The 17,493-nt window shown below is 36.2% G+C and overlaps 2 protein-coding genes across 2 annotated transcripts; both read left to right on the forward strand.

Moving 5' to 3' along the window:
• Window positions 1-1,678, forward strand: LOC114519764. The gene is made up of 4 exons (XM_028539936.1): window positions 1-57; window positions 298-307; window positions 524-762; window positions 1,150-1,678. The coding sequence occupies exons 1-4, from the start codon at window positions 1-3 to the stop codon at window positions 1,528-1,530; spliced, it is 687 nt and encodes a 228-aa protein (XP_028395737.1). The 3' UTR covers window positions 1,531-1,678.
• Window positions 1,679-9,874: 8,196 nt separating this feature from the next.
• On the forward strand, window positions 9,875-14,531 carry LOC114519824. The gene is made up of 6 exons (XM_028540004.1): window positions 9,875-10,011; window positions 10,786-10,896; window positions 11,900-12,123; window positions 12,514-12,529; window positions 13,152-13,390; window positions 13,782-14,531. The coding sequence occupies exons 1-6, from the start codon at window positions 9,924-9,926 to the stop codon at window positions 14,151-14,153; spliced, it is 1,050 nt and encodes a 349-aa protein (XP_028395805.1). The 5' UTR covers window positions 9,875-9,923; the 3' UTR covers window positions 14,154-14,531.
• The last annotated feature ends 2,962 nt before the right edge of the window (window positions 14,532-17,493 follow it).

Here is a 17,493-nt window from a genome sequence, read left to right on the forward strand (position 1 = left end):
ATGTACCAAACAAAGAGTGGAAACGTTGGAAATTGGACATATTACGAAGACGTTTTGGTAAGATATGCTGAAATAAACCTGAAAAAGGACTGCTACTAATATATTCTTCATATATATCTATGTATATATCCGTTTCATTTCATATCACATCTATACCAGATATTTCATACTACATTCCAGCGTTATTATATAATGTACAATACATATAATAGTTATTACTATTTTTTAACGCTAATAAAACCCCATTTACCTAGAGTACATATTTTTCTCATCTCATTATTTATTGCCATACTATAGGTCAGAGAAGGTAAGCAAAATATATAAATGATGGGCGCCAATTTTTAAGGGCGTTATGATCAGTTCGGTAAATTTAGGAAGTTGGTACGGTTAGTAGAATTTCAGTTTATAAACAATACTCGTTCTGCAATATGAGCGATATCCTCACCTTGTGATCAGTTTGGCAAATTTAGGAAGTGAGTTAGTAGATAAATTTCAGTTTATAAATGCAATATTCTTTTTCTAGCTTTTCCACGCTCTAGTTGTCTTGATATTAAAAATAGAAATAAGTGTTTCACAGACGGAAAATATTTGATCGACCCAGATGGAGATGGCCAAGGCAAACCATTCGAAGTGAATTGTGATATGACGTCATTTGGTGGTGGATGGACAATGTGTTATACAACAGACAGTCATGTCAATATAAAGACTGAACTCTCCACAACACCTGAACTCGGATATCGAGCGGACTGTAACAACATTCCGGTAAATATTTCATGATATTCTCGAAAATATCTAATCGCGCAAACTATAAACTACTTACGTATGGTAACTAGAATATAATTTACTCTGGCAAATCCAGAGTTTGGTGAAATAGAGTAATTGCAGTGGAATTTTAGATAACTTACCGGAGGAGTTTATTGATAATGAGATTCCAAAGACTATTTTAGAATTAACTCAAGGTTATTACTCCGGGCATTTTAAAATTCTGATAATTTTTTATATCCAAATACGAGATGTCAGAGATGAAGTAATTTATTTCCATTTTCCACAAAGACTAAATCTGCCCATCTTCTCTTTCTCTGTTTGCCATTTACCCCATTCAGTGGACGATATTTTTCAACCATTTATCAATTAACAACTTTTTTTCAGTTTACTGAGGTGATGTTTGTCGATGAAGTATCTAAACAAAAGGCAGCTTTTACCAAAGATGATGGTTCACCTATCACATTTGCTGGTAATTACAATAAGAATGCAGGATCATATGGCTTATGGACAGCAAATGAAGATGGTGCGGCCACGACGGCATACAAATATCAAATGCTTATCTGTGACACATCCTTCTATAAGGGTCTACATTTCTCAGGACATACCAAAAACATCTACAAACAGTGCAATAAGTGGTTTGATGACACATCTTCTGCATATTTTCGTACATCTGCTGTCTCAAAACAACGTTTCAAAGGTGTCGCTTTCAACGAGAATGGTCATGAGCCAAAATCAAATCGCCTGATAAGTGTAGGAATTCGTTAAGATGTCAATTAACATGGATGACTCATATTTATCTGAATATGGTATTATAAGCAAACTGAACACATCAAGAACTGTAAACTTTGATTTTTACAAATGTTATCAGATGTACCACTGTCTTAATAGTATTTCCACGCCTCTCTGCACAACATACCCTCTAACCTCAAATATTTCTCCAAAAATATATTGATCGTCTGACTTGTATTATTAGTCTTGTATTTACCCGTTTTATCGTCGTACAATTGAACAATTTAAGGAGAAAGCCTTATTCAGTATGCCAATTAAATTAGAAAATTAAACGAGACTTACCTGTAAGGTGAAGTTTGATTGAGATTCTACGAGTTATTGGTTAGGAGCGAAGGAGTCACGTGTGAGATAGCGCGGGAAGGATCGAGCGGCAGTCTTCAAAGAGAGTGCGAATGGTCATTGATATTTATTACCAGCTGAAAGCCCTAGGGCTGGGTAAGACCATAGGGTGGGTCCGTGACTCCTTCGCTCCTAACCAATAACTCGTAGAATCTCAATCAACTTCACCTTACAGGTAAGTCTCGTTTAATTTTCTAATTCTACTTCGTCATTGGTTAGTTCGCTACGGAGTCACGTGTGAGACTTTAAAGTAATGACCATGAGCACTGTAACTTTGGTTTATTATAACAACAATGATCAACATTATGCATGCTTAATCAACTTTAACAATTTTTAAGAGGCTATGCCCAAAATTTTCTTTTTGTTTACTTTCAATTGGTCTGTCATAAAATTTACTGAACGTTTTCATGTTCGACCACCCAGCTGCGTTCATAATGGTACTGATTGCCATGTTTCCAACCTTCGCGGCAGATGTGGATGCTGACCTTGTGCTGTGAGCACCAAATACTGTAATGTCTATGCCTGCTTTAGTTAAAGTCTTTTTGATCCACTTGCCAATGGTTTCTGATGAAACTGGTTTGTGTGGCTTCTGGTGGCTCAGAAGTAATTGAGAGCTATCCTTTCGTATAGGTAGCGTTCTTGCCACATACTCTTTGAGAACAGTTGCTGGGCATATCATTTTGTCTTCTGTAAAAGATTTGATCTCAATCTGTCCAAAGTGCTTCCCAGGTCAAGTGGTTTTTAACAGTTTATTTATATGAAAGGACCATAAGTCATCACTCTTAATCACATGTGCAATATCCAAGCCCTGTAAGGTCTGGCAACGTTGTCCTGTAACAAGGGCAAGCAACATGGTTGTCTTCATAGTCAGATCTTGAAGGGTAAGTTGTGTATTCTCCCCCAAAGATTTTAAGTATTTTATAACCACGGACACATCCCAGATGTGTTTGTAACGTGGTAGTGCTGGTCTATTTACAAACACTCCTTGCATGTATCTTGTCACTAGTGGATGGTTGCCAAATGTGAAATTGTCTATTGGGTGGATAACGCTAGATAGAGCTGAGCGGACTGTGTTCAATGTGCTATAGGATAGTCCATCTTTGTAAAATTTATGTAGAAAATCAATTGCTGTCCCTACATTTGGAGAAATGGGATTAATACCTCGTTCACAACAGTGCTGTTCCCACTTTTGTAAATAGTATCGGTACTGTTTTTGAGTTCCCGGTCTCCATGCTTGTATGATGATTGAAGCAGCTTCCTTTGAAATTCCTTTACTTTCAAGTAATCCCCCGATAAGTGGCACATCAGTAATTGCAACTTCTTTTGTAGTGGGTGTAGTTTCTGAGGGTGAGATGGTAGCCTCAATGTTGTTTGTGTGCTAGGTAACATAAGAAGACACTTGATTAACATATTAGTTAGATATGGCCACCATGCCTGGGTTGGCCAGTGTGGAACTACTATTATGCCTGTAGACTTCTCTTCTGAAACTTTTTGCAAAACTTGGTTGATAATGCAAAAGGTGGGAAACCATAGAAACACATATTTACCCAGGAGATGTGAAAGGCATTTATGGCTTGAGCCTCAGGGTCAGGTCTGAATGCAACATAAGGCTTACATTTATTATTCAGCCGTGAAGCAAACAGATCAATACTGGGTGTTACATCCAGTATTTGGATTGCTTGATCATACACTGTTTGGTCTAGAGCCCATTCAGTGTTATCTGTACACCTCCGAGACTCAAAATCTGCAATGACATTATCTTTCCCTGGGATATGTGCTACAGTAATCCATATGCTATTTGTAATGCAAAAATCCCATATCTCTGTAACCAAAAGATTAATTTCCTTGGAGTGACTAGTTCCCATATGGTTTATACAGCAAACCGCTGTTGTGTTATCGGATAGGATTTTTATATGCTTTTGACAAATATGGTCTACAAATGATTTCAGACTGAGTAATATGGCTTTAACTTCCAGCCAGTTGATGTGTTTCTCAGCTTCCCAAGGGTCCCATGGGCCACCTGTGGATGTGCTACCTATGGAGCAACCCCAACCCATTTTTGAGGCATCTGTGGTCATGGTTGTGTCAGCCTGTCCATGACGCACCACATTGTATGCACTTTCAACTGAATTTACCCACCAACTCAGCTCATGCTGAGCCTCATCTGAAAAAGTCATGTGTGCATTATAATTGCCCTTCCCTAGTTTTAGAGCAAAAGTTTTGTCCATATCTAGGTGCCTATAATGTAGTGGCCCAAACATTACTCCTGGGAAGCTAGCTGTTATCATCCCAATGACTCTAGCCACTTCTCGTATTGTAGGTTGAGAAGATTGTTGAAGTTTTTGACAAGCTTCCTTAATTTTTTGTGTTTTTTTTCAGGGTGTATAACAAGACCCACTTGGTCAAGTAATGTAATAGTGTCTTTCACATTTTTAACACACAGATTAAAGTCGGCCCCTTGTAAATAAGAATCATCTATGAATATTACAGATAGATGACCTTTGCTTCTCAAGTTTGATAAAACCGGTTTTAGGAGCTTTGTAAATTTCCTAGGGCAAATGGCCAATCCATTTGGGAAACATGTATATTGATAAAGCTTCCCTCTCCAATGAAATTTTAGGTATTTTTGATGGTCTTTGTGAATTGGGACAGAATAGTATGCATCCTTTAGGTCAATGGATGCCATAAAACAACCCGGACGCATCATACGTATTGCAGTCCAGATTGTGTCCATTTTAAAATGTTGATACTTGATAGATTGGTTTAAACATTTTAGGTTTAAAATCATGCGATTTGATCCATCCTTCTTAGGGCGAAAGAATATGGGTGAAATGTATTCATTTGGCACATGTGTAGATTCTACAATCGCGCCTTTCCTCAACAGGTTTTGAATTTCAGAATCAATAAACTGTCCTTGTTGGCATGAGTAATTTTGCTGTACAGGTAATTTTATTTGCACAGGGTTTTGGTTAAATTCTATGAGTTGACCAGACACTGTCTCCAGAATTTCTGGATCAGATGTCAATTCTTTCGAAGAAGAATAGAAATTACGAATTTGCCCTGCCTTAAAATTGGCAACTTTGTGTTCAAAATATTTAATAATTGATGGCAGGAGAGACTCGTATTGGCTTACCTGTATATGTGAAAGTTCGTGCATAGGCATAGTTTCTGAGGTCATTTCTTGATTGGGCCGAAACGAGCTCGGTTCTGACCCCGGTGTTGACCCCGCCTGTTGTTGTTCTCCAGTCGTCTGTACGACTGGGTCCCTTGCCATAAAAAAGAAGGCTGTTTGTTACCATAATTGCTTGTGTTTGGTTTGTAAGGCCGGCGTTGACTTGCCGCGTGCTGGGCTGATGATGGGTTTGTCGTATTTCCAATTTTGTTTGTGGCCCGAATGCGGGTCAATTCTGATTGGAGGTCGTCTCCAAACAGTAAGCTTGTCACAGGAACTTCTTGCGAGCATAGCTCGATATAATCCCTGTGGAGGTGAGGTTTGATAATTTCGTGCCTTCTTTGAGCTATTTCATGGCTAGCATGACTGACCAGAGCAACAGCATCTGTGTTCATTCGCACTAGTTCATTAATTTGTAGGCTTTTTGAATCAGATTTTGCTTTTAACAGCATATCTGTCGCTTGCACAACAAGGTTGGTCACTGTGCTAAACTGGTTTTGGACACGAAAGAGCTTGTGATCCTCACAACGAACCGCTCTTGACAATTTTGCCCATATTTCAGGGTTTACTCGTGGGCTTACAACTTTATCGCAGTTCGCGGGTCGCGGGTATTTGTCAGCCTTATCTTTTAGCTGATCGTCAGTTTATGATTCCAACGTTTGTTTGCAATCAATGCTAGTTTTTCAGAGACGGGCTCGCCCGTTCGCTCAGTTTCGTCAAGTGACTGCGCGATTTCATCAAGTAATGGATCGTTTACGTCCGCCATGTTGGCGTGTTGTTCGAATTCGTCCTCGTTCGAGGTGTTCTCATTTCTGTTGCCTTCTATGTCTGCCCGCAACACTTCACTGTCAGATTCATTATTGTCTAATACAGACTCCGACGGTGAACTAATTTTTGCTTTCTTGGCAGATACTGCCGTGTTTGTGATTGATTGCTCAGAGGCAATGCTCTCATGTTTTCGTTTGTTTAGCGATACGCCTAGAGCACAAATATTATCATTCATTTTCGATAGTACTTCCATGAATCGTTCATTCTGTGTCAGATCGTCTTCACTCCGATCGTGTTCGTCTTGTTCTTCAAGTAATTTTTCCATTTCCGAAGTGTCTTCTGCCATTTTATTCGATTTTGTTAAACGGAAAAAATTTTAGTATTGACGTTCGCTCGAAGAATCCTTTGCAACTGCCGCTCGATCCTTCCCGCGCTATCTCACACGTGACTCCGTAGCGAACTAACCAATGACGAAGTAGAATTGCAACATAATGGTGATAGTTACAAGCCAACCCAAGGTGCAGGTAGATTGGCTTTAGAACATACACGAAGACAATTTTTAGTCTAAAACTTTGTAATCTAAAGTATAGATCTTTTGCGTGATTAAAATAACAATCCATGAGTGTTAAATATCAGTAAATTCACATTTCGGCCAGATTGATACCCGTTTTACACTATATATACATTAGCGAGTTTAAGATGCACCAAATCTACGACGCGGACGTTACATAAAAAATGTTATATACTAGTGTGAGGAAAGCAGTAATAATTTGTTTTACATACGGCTCTGACTTTGTTTATCGATAGGAGTCCATAATTTCCATCCCTGATGGGAAACTGTGAAAATGAAAGCAGTATTACTTCACGTCCGCGTCGTAGATTTGGTGAATCTTAAACTCGCTATTATATACAGTATGAACTAAATCTTCAGAAAATAAACTCCAAATTAAGCAATTCATACCAAATGAAGTTAATCCACCAATTATCGAATTATTGAATAATGAAACGAGCATTGTTATATAGGTGCTGTGTATTTTAAATTTGATTGGTTTATTCGTTGTCACATGACTTTAAATAAATGCAATGTTTTCCGCCAGGGAAATTGTCGCCCGCATGTTGTCATAACAAAGCGTTTTTTGAAATGAAATTGTTGTGTAACATGTAGCTATGTTTTTGTTCCTATATAACAAAGCACTGAATGTATACACTCCCTCGAGAAATAGTGAGTTTTGTTTTCCCTCGAGTCCCAATGCTTCAGACTCTTGCGAAAACAAAACTTACTATTTCCCTCGAGAGCATAAATTAAGTTTATACTGTATAAAAATTGTTGCTCAAATATTGTTATAACAAAGTAAAGTGTTTTTTTTAATGAAATTGTTGTAACATGTATGTTTCGATTCTCTTCAACAGTTCAACACTCGAAAAAAATTCCATATTTCCGCGCAACTATATATAATATTTTCTATTTATTTTAAAAGTTTTCCGTCGCATTTTTTCAATGCGTTTCTCATGCTATTAACAACAAAAACATAACTCATTCCTCACGACAGGAATAATTGATTGATTTTAAAAGATCCATTTTTAGTATTATATCGAATTTTCACCTCATATCGTAATGGGTCGATTATTTTGGGCATTTTGAATCTGTCAAAGAGAAATAAAGTCGCCGTTACGGCGTCGCCTTGGGACATGTCGCAGTGCTCGGAAGCTTTCGTTCAATTAGATAATGCTAAGCTATGCTATTGGTTGAAACAGAAATGTATTGTAAACTTCAGCCAATGAAAATCATTTTTGGGAGGAGCTACGAAACTACCCGTCACCTATAAAAAGTTTTGAATAAAGTAACCCATGCTGATGATGGTGTAATGAAATCTGCACTGCCAGATTCCTCTAAAAGCATTTCTAATGCGGACAGTGTAACGTAGCAAGCCTGACGATTCGTCCCGTTTTGCTAATATTTCAGTGTTCATTGATTGCACGTGAAAACAATAAATTTCTTAAAGACGTTAATAATTTATATAAGAACTCGAAATTTACAAAGCGAGACAAAACTGTCTGGCTTGCTACGTTACTGCCCAAAACAGAGCATATCGGCAGCAAACACAGTCGGCGCTAACTTAAGCGATGTTTAGTAATACCAAGCTGTCTTGAACGTTGAAAATAAGTAATGTCACTTGGCATTTTAATTATCCTTAATTCTATAATGTACGTCAATGATGACTGAGCAAAATATAAAGACCTCACGAGGCCGTTAGCCCATGCGGCAAGTTTCTCTTGCATGTGTGCGAATGGTTTTCCAGTTGAGCTAGCTGCCTCGCGAGGTCTTAATTGACTTATATTTAGCTCATGCAGGTGATAGCTCTCGTGTGCGGCGGGCTTAAATTTCGACGTGTTTACAAATAAGAATCAACACACTTGTAGAAACACGGAAAATGTTTTCTATTTCTTAAATGTCTCATGATTATTTGAATGAGCGATGGCATCTTCTATTCTCTCGAAAGAAGCTAAAGTGGTTGTCGTGGTTACTTGTTTATTTTCCTTGCAGTTGCAGGATTCATGCAGGCATAAATATAAGGTGCCGATCGATTGTCGCGAAACGCTTTTTATGAACACATTTCAGAGTAAAACTATTGTAAGATTGAAATGATTGACGTTCGTAATCCATGCATGACGATATTTCCACTCGAATATAATTTCTAGAGCTTCAGTCAGTTCAGTGTTTTATATTGAGTTTTTCCCGGCTTTGATTAAAAGAAATAACTTCCTTATTGATCAATAAAAACAAAAAACAGCATGACATCCACTCACACTCACTGAGTGTGACATAAATTGATGCGAGTGAGCTTCTGAACTACAGGCGGTAAAGTTGCCAGTTCTCGGGGAAGCTTGAAGTTAAACAATCAGGGGACGGTTGTATGAAAGGCGGATAGCACTATCCACCGGGTCTACAGTGATTTTTTCAAACGTTCTAAAAATGCTTGAAAAGGAATAAAATTTCAATTATTATTAGAGAGGATCCTCGATTTAGGAATACTATAAGATTTAATAGACGGGCGATTTTGATGTGATTGAAAAACCCACTATATCCGACTTTCATGCAACCGGCCCAGGTGGCTCAAGAAACAAGTGTGATTGGTCAAGGACAAGCCCAAAAAAAATTGCTCAATAGTAGTAGCAAAAAATAATTGATTTTGGTCAGTGAAGATACTGTACATACAGGTTCGGTCGGTGAGGGTTTTTCTAAGGAATTTTCCAAAATATTTGATGAACTCCGCACTCCGGTAGGCCAACTGAGCAAATTATTAGTTCTTCGATCAAAATAGGTTTTTTATTTAGCAATTCAAATTCTTTTTAATCATGATGTGTCAAGATTCAAGGGGAATAGATCCGCTTTCATCCGACTTCCCGATCTAAATTTAGATCGAAAGATTAAATAAAAATTTTAATATCGCTTAATCTAGGTAATATATATAGGCTATATATAGAGGGATTTCGTCCCGACATACTAGAAAGATTCGATCAGAATTATTGTTGTCACGTTGTTATATGTTGGGAAGAATCATTGTTGAGAAAATTGTAAAGCACGCAATACTTAATATGCTTACCGTGAAAAATATAAAGTTCTCATCCTCAGGATGATGTAATTATCATTAAGAAAAGATATACTTGCAGCAGACAATTTTATCCAACATTGCACAATTGAGTTTGCCGGTATATCGCGATAGGCTATTTAATATCAACACCTATGAAAATTATTTTCGTTGGCAAAACAATCCCGAAAGTAAAGCTTCGACGTTTAGTTTTAGGTCAAAATAGGTTTAAAATATAATCAGAGATTAGTTGAGTGCATTGTTAATTTGCATGCAATACACGAAAATTCAAATTTCTTGAAATTCAATTTATCTTACTGTCTGTGACAACTTCCGAAGCGAAACGTAAAAGTTTATAAATTGGGAAACTTAAGGCGCCTTTAATTTAATTACATCCCCAGTGTCAAAGAAAATACCCCTGAAGGCGTATATCATGCAGTCATCAGTCAAATAGAGTCGATCTTAATTCAGTATAGTGAATCAAAGAAACGTCCTTCGCAATGATCGCGTTAAAAATTCTCATCTTATGGATGATTCAGTTTGGACTTCCTAGTTCAACTGGATTTGAATTTTATGTCATGCGGCAATGTAAGTTTTATTGTATTTTTCGTATTTATCATAATTATGTACTTTTTATGTAGTCAATATTTTCAATTATACACCATCGCAATAACATTTGGCAAATATAGCTTACAACGAAAATGAAAAAGAATTCTACTCAAATAAAAGAATAGGTAAAATTGTAATCTTAAATTATTGTAGTTTTATTTTATTGCACGTCATTTTATTAAACATTGACTCCTAGCTCGGCTATTTCAAATCAAGTACACAATTTCATGAGCAAGCCCGAACTAAACTTACATTAAGAAATTGCTTAAAACTCAAACAGTCTATATTATATTTCGTCGGGTATATTCGGCTAATGTTTCCATCATTCGGTACAGAAATAATCACAAAATGTAAACATTGGCCTTTCCGTTTTTGCTACATGCATTATGCTATAAGCGGGCAGTTTTTTGGACTCTTGGAGTAATTAAGTAATTGTTAAAAATTCAAGCTTCAACTATCAAAACAGTACAAAATCATTAGTAAATTACGCCTGTATTGAAAAGGAGATCTCAAAACACTTCCATGACGACAATTTCAGTCGAATAAAAGCTTGATTTTCAGTGTTTTATACCTTTAATCTTTTCAAATTAAGAACTTTCTCATTGATCACTAATACCAAAATTTATATACGTTTCAACGAGTGTCGGCTTGTGAGCAGAATGAGCTCTTGATAATACAGCCATTAGGCATGTTTACTTGAATAATTTGTTAAGCATTAGTCATATGAATATCATGCATTTTCCTCAATTTCAGTTGGATTGTTAGCGATGGTACTGTCAACATCAAATGCACAAGTACAACAACTACCTTGTTCAGAGAACGGCAAACCTTGTACATGGAGAAATTTTAGGAAGACAACTGTTGGTGAGCCTCAGTAATAAACTTTACATTTTATCAAAACAGATTACATGTCAAAATTCCCTTGGCCGTTTAATTATGATTTATTAGTAACTACGCAGTGACGGAAATTCAGTTTATTTTTTCAATTCTTAATTCTCGTTGCTTTTTAAAGATTTAATTTTACAAGCTTACTTTGGTCAATTTTGAGAAAAAAAACACAATTTTGTTCTGCTATGCTAATATTTTGATGTTCATCGACTGTGGAAAAAGTGAGATTGCGAATTATAATAACCTGTAATTAAATTTGCATATTATAGGACGACAGGCTGATTAATAGGACGGGCTGGCTACCCCACTGCATCATACTTATTTGTCAAACTATATTTACATGGGATGCAATGTTTGAGAATTCCTTAAAAATTAAAAGGCAAAGTCCCAGAATTTTTTTCCCCGAAATCAGCGATAAGTGAAACATAAGCATATCAATCATAAACTCACGGTATGAGTTATAAGAAAATGACAACAATTCTGCGTTGATATTGCGATTAAATTGTCCGCTGGTAGAGGTTATTTCGACTGAGATAATAAGCTGCGGGGGTTTTTTGTGGTCAGCCCCAAAACGAAGGCAATCCCATCTGCGCAATTTTTATCCAAATTGTGGGGAGAATATTCCTCAAAACCCAACTAAAAGTGTGCTTGACTCCTGAACTGAAATGAATTATTCCTGGCGTCAATGCAGTGTTGATACAAAAAATAAAAAATTACATTAAGCAAAAAGTATACGCTATTGCTATTTTTACCCTGTTTTTGCCAGGAAATTGCGACAGAGCTTTTGAGTCAGAGTAGAATAAATTGGTGCCAGAACCAAAACGTCTAATTATGTTATTTTTTACTTAAGATTTAGCAGAAGTAGTTAATAGAAAAGCAACTTCAGAAATTATTTCTAAAAATACTATTTTGTTAGTTCATTTTCTTTGGATGTGAATATAGTGTTCTGTACCGACTATACCGTGTCGTTTTTGAACAGGAAACAAGGCGATACCTCCTTCAAACTTGATCTCCAGTCACAACGTTCATCGCTTGGGAGAATGTCATCTTCTCTGCATTGGTCATGATAATTGCTTTGGTTACAATTTCAGAGCAAAAAGCAAGATTTATAGCAAAAACTGCCAACTAAGCAACAGCACTGTAAAAATACACAAAACAAAGAGTGGAAACGTTGGAAATTGGACATATTACGAAGACGTTTTGGTAAGATATGCTGAAATAAACCTGAAAAAGGACTGTTACTAAAAATATATTCTTCATATATATCTATGTATATATCCGAAGTTTCATTTCATATTACATCTATACCAGATATATATCTCCCTTTGCAATTGTTTATACTTTACATTGAAGGACGTGGCTAAATTAGCTTTTTTAATGCTGAACAGCAAGGGACATCTGCTAGCCTAGCCAGTTAATCGTTTAAAAATGATCAAGCATGGCTTCAGTTAAACATCATACTACTTTCCAGCGTTATTATATAGTGTACAGTACAAATATAGTTATTACTATTTTATAACGCTAACCAAACCACATTTACCTAATAAGGTACATATGTTTCTCATCTCATTATTTATTGCCCATATACTATAGGTCAGAGAATTCGAAGGTAAGCAAAATGTATAAATGATGATTGTGGAATTTTCGTTCACAGGTAAAAATAATCTACTGGTAGTCAGCTTTCTATTGTCTCTATTGTAATATCCATTGTCTTCATTGTGACTTGTTATGATTCCATTGACTTCACTGTGAGTTGTTATCCATTGTCTTCATTGTCTTCATTGCAAGTTGTTATCAATTGTCTTGATTATGAGTTGTTATCCATTGTTTTCATTGGTTGCGAGCAAGCCCTTCAGGAATTATAGTATAGCTCAGTGTTTGTTATCCAGTCTCTTCATTATGAGTTGTCAATTTTAATTTGCCTGTACAGAATGTGCTCGCCACCTTTGAGCAACTTTTTAAGTTTTAAGCAACTGTTCTGGTTTTGAGCAACCTGGAGGTTGGAAGTTGGAACAACTTTTGCTTTCTTAAGCAACCTTTTTTGCTTTACACGTTCCTCGCTGCCAATTCCTCATAAATCAATAAATAAAATCTTGACATAAAAATATTTATTAATTACTGGCACAATCTGCAGAAGCCTAATTTTTAAAGGCCTTATGATCAGATCGGTAAATTTAGGAAGTGAGTTAGTAGAGGAATTTCAGTTTATAAATGCAATATTCTTTTTCTAGCTTTTCCACGCTCTAGTTGTCTTGATATTAAGAATAGAAGTAAGTGTTACACAGACGGAAAATATTTGATTGCCCCAGATCGAGATGGCCAAGACAATCCATTCGCAGTGAAATGTGATATGACGTCATTTGGTGGTGGATGGACAATGTGTTATACAACAGACAGTCATGTCAATTTAAGGACTGAACTCACCACAACAACTGAACTGGGATATCGAGCAGACTGTAACAACATTCCGGTAAATATTTCATGATATTCTCGAAAATATCTCATCGCGCAAACTATAAACTACTTACGTATGGTAACTAGAATATAATTTACTCTGGCAAATCCAGAGTTTGTTGAAATAAAGTAATTCCAGTGGAATTTTAGATAACTTACCAGAGGAACGAGTCTATTGATAAAGAATTTCCCAAGAGTATTTTAAAACTCAAGGTTACGAACTCGAGGCATTTTTAAAGTCTGATAATTTATTATATCCAAATACGAGATGTCGGAGATGATGTAATTTATTTCCACTTTCCACAAAGACTAGATCTGTCTATCTTCTCTTTCTCTTTTCGCCATTTACCCCATTCTGTGGACGACATTTTTCAACCATTTCTCAGCAATTAACAACTTTTATTCAGTTTACTGAAGTGATGTTTGTCGATGAAGAATCTAAACAAAAGGCAGCTTTTACCAAAGATGGCGGTCCACCTATCACATTTGCTGGTAATTATAATAAGAATGCAAGTATCTACGGCTTATGGGCAGCAATTAAAGATGGTGTGGCCACGACGGAATACAAATATCAAATGCTGATCTGTGACGCATACTTCTACAAGGGTCTCCTTGTGTCTGGATATAATAAGCCCTGCTATAAGGTTTGCACACACTGGTGTGGTGACAAATCGTCAACATATTTTCGTACATCTGGTGACTCTTTCAAAGGTGTTGCTTTCAATGAGAGTGGTCATCAGTCGAAGTCAAATCGTCTGATAAGTGTCGGAATTCGTTAATATATCAACTAACATGGGTGACGTCATTTTGATTTTAGCAAATGTTATCAGATGTAGCTACCAATAATTTTTCAAGCATGTGTGTTTTTTGCAAGAATTGCAACATGCTGGATGTCTTAATAGTATTTCTGCACATTTCCCTTCAACATACTCTCTAACTTCAAATATTTTTCCTAAAATATCTTGGTCGTCTGACTCGTCTTATTACACGTTTTATCGTCGTATTAACGGAGGAAGCCTTTTTCAACTAGCAAATTAAATTGGTACATAATGATCATAGTTACAAGCCATTGAAGCCAACCCAAGGTTACACGCTGGTTGGCTTAAGAACATGCAGCAAGACAATAATTATTTACTTGTAAGAATGTGTAATCTCAAGTGGATATTTTGTGTGATTAAAATAACAATCCATTGGTGTTAAATATTTCACATTTCGGCCAGATTGTTACCCGTTTTCATCTCTATTTGTGTCGAAATTTTCCTTCGGGATCAAGAGCTAAAGACCTAATGGAACGCTTAAAAATGTTCCAGCGAAGTCACGCCAACAACATGACACATATGACTTATCTAATAAGCTAACTATCGTCAGTATTTTAGTATGAATTTTGACACAAGAAATTCCGTGCACTACACTGTTATTTTTAAGGTGTTATTTTAATACCCTATGAAAGGGTTTTAAGGGTATTGGGAATAATTGGGAATCAAAAACATCTCGTTGGGATTAAATTAGCACTGTTTGAGAGGTTAAAACTTGCAGTCTGCTATAAATGTTGAGAAAAACTCTCGTTAATTACTTTAATAATTTATCAATTTTATAAACATAGCTCTAAAATAGTAAGTCAAACTATAATTTAGGGGGGGGGCAAATATTCGAAGAGGGGGCCAATTTTCCGAGGAAATATAGCCCGGGGGACGGGCCAAATTTCCTGTAACGCCGGCAGGCAAAATTGGGTAAAATGCTTACGAAACTCGTCAAACCGTTTTATGCGACCAACCAACATTCTGAAAGGTTCACGCTGATGGCATTTTTCGTTAACGTCCATAGTTGCGCCGATTTGGGGTTTTCTATTTTCACTGGATGTATATTTATAGTGAAAGGCGAAGCCATGACATTATGAAATACGAGGCAGTATACACATGCCGTGGTAATTTTTGACTGCTATCGATACGGATGAATCTGGTTTTGTCGCATTACTGCATGGGGGAAACGTCTATCGGGCATTAATAATTAACTGTTGACAAAACGCAATATTTATTGCATTATTTTGCACGCTCGAAAAATATCCTCTGCAGAAGATATTGATTATAATAAACATTACTTAAAAGAACAGTAGCGTAGCCTGCCTTATACGTGTGGGAATAATGTAAAGAAATTTATTTCAAAGTTTCTCTTTGCATTATTCTAGGACTTATTATTAATTCTATGCTATTAAAAACAAAAAATATAATTTATTCCGCACGACAAGCTTAATTTATTTATTTTATAAGATCAATTTTTAGTAATATCGAGTTTTCATTTCATATCATGATAATGGCTCGAATACTTAAGGATAACGGTGTCATCAAAACTGCACTGTCAGATTCCTCTGAAAGCAATTCTAATGCGGATTGTTGACAGCCTGACGATTCTCCCCGCAATGCTAATATCTTAAGCCTCTTAAAGACGAACGGGTTTTCTATGACAAGTTTTTATATGGCAAGTTTTAATTGGCAATTGCACGTGTGCATGTACAGCAAATCTCTATGACAAATTTCTGTTTGACAAGTTTTATTTGCTCGTGTGAACGTGCCAACAAGTTTACTTTGACAGTTTAGTTTGCAGCCAGCGATGTGATCGTACAGCGGAAAACGTGAGCGCGCGATTGCAAAATACTAAAGTCCACTGGTCTACCGCATATAAGAGCTCACACTATGTGAATTTTTTTCTATGACAAGTACACTTGTTCAAAGTCAACATTTCGAACAATCAACGATTTTGAACAAGTTTACTTGTCATTAGAAAATTGTCAAAGTTGCATGGGCGTACAAACGAACAATTAAAACTGGTCACATAAAAATTGTCATAAACTAGCTCGTCTGCATGTAAGAAGCTTTAGCGTTCATTGACGGCATGTGAAAGCAATGAATATCTAAATATAAGGAAAAAAATGACAAAGGGAGACAAAACCGTCTGTCTGGCTGTCTGACTGGCTCGCCACTGCAAAAAACAGGGCATATCGGCAGCAAACACAGTCGGGGTAAACGATGTTACTTAACACCTAGCTGTCTTAAATTAAATTGAAAATAACTAATTTCATTTGGTATTTTTACTATCTTTAATTCCACCAGTTAAAATAACACCGCAAAAGTAGCATTAATAAACAATTATTGGAAGAGGCTGAGCATGATATCAAGAATTATTTATTCAGACCAAACTCAATGTTATCTGCCGAAGCGAATTATACATTTAAAGACATTAGAAAAGTACGTACAAAACGATTGAACAAAGTTTGGACGCCGTACATTAGACGCTGAGCACGTCAGCAGCTGAAATTACCTAATAAATACAGAATATCGAGAATTAACTGATGTTTTCTGACCAATCAGGAACACGACACGAAATGTATATTGATACTTATCAATAATACATTAAAATACAGTGTTGCATGCAACATTATTCGTTAGCTTAGAATTAAGGCGATATTTTTCTAGATGATTTTTTTAACATGTCTAAAAAAGCCACCTAAACGCTGGTCGTGTTTAAATTTTAACTAAATGAATTTTTCTAGAGATGCACGCAAATAAGTAAACCATTTTAAATCATGTTGTCGTTGATGTTTAGTGATTTTTATTCACCAGAAAGAACATTTCCTGTTATACAACGTAAGTCTCGTTTCTATTGTAGCTTTTTGTGTAAATATTTCGCTATCGATGTTGCATTTTCCCATGTGTATAATTATGTTTATAGTTGTTATTGTCTATTGGCTTGGGGAAGATTAATGAATTGGGCGTCTTTCCCGCTGCACTTTTAGCTCAATCAAACTGCAAATAATCGCTCTCACTGATTGCCTTTGATACTGATTGCCTAATAAATGCGGTATATAAATCCAACCTGCGGGTTTGCTCGAAAAAATCGAGCCATTGCGAATATTTCGCAATCAAAATTTCATTGACCAAGGCAAAATATTGAAATAAAGTAAGTAGTAATTTTTGAATTTTCAAATCCTCCTTTTAGATAAACCTTGATAAATCATCCTTACATGAGTACCTTAAAACGGCGACAGTACATGTCGACGTGACACAATAGTTTAAAATGCTGACTGTATGAAGGGCTTGCTATGAATACAATTCCTAATGAAAA

The sequence above is a fragment of the Dendronephthya gigantea genome, unplaced genomic scaffold, assembly GCF_004324835.1.
Source record: "Dendronephthya gigantea isolate DGI-Jeju-01 unplaced genomic scaffold, DenGig_1.0 000014F, whole genome shotgun sequence".
NCBI classification, from domain to species: domain Eukaryota; kingdom Metazoa; phylum Cnidaria; class Anthozoa; order Malacalcyonacea; family Nephtheidae; genus Dendronephthya; species Dendronephthya gigantea.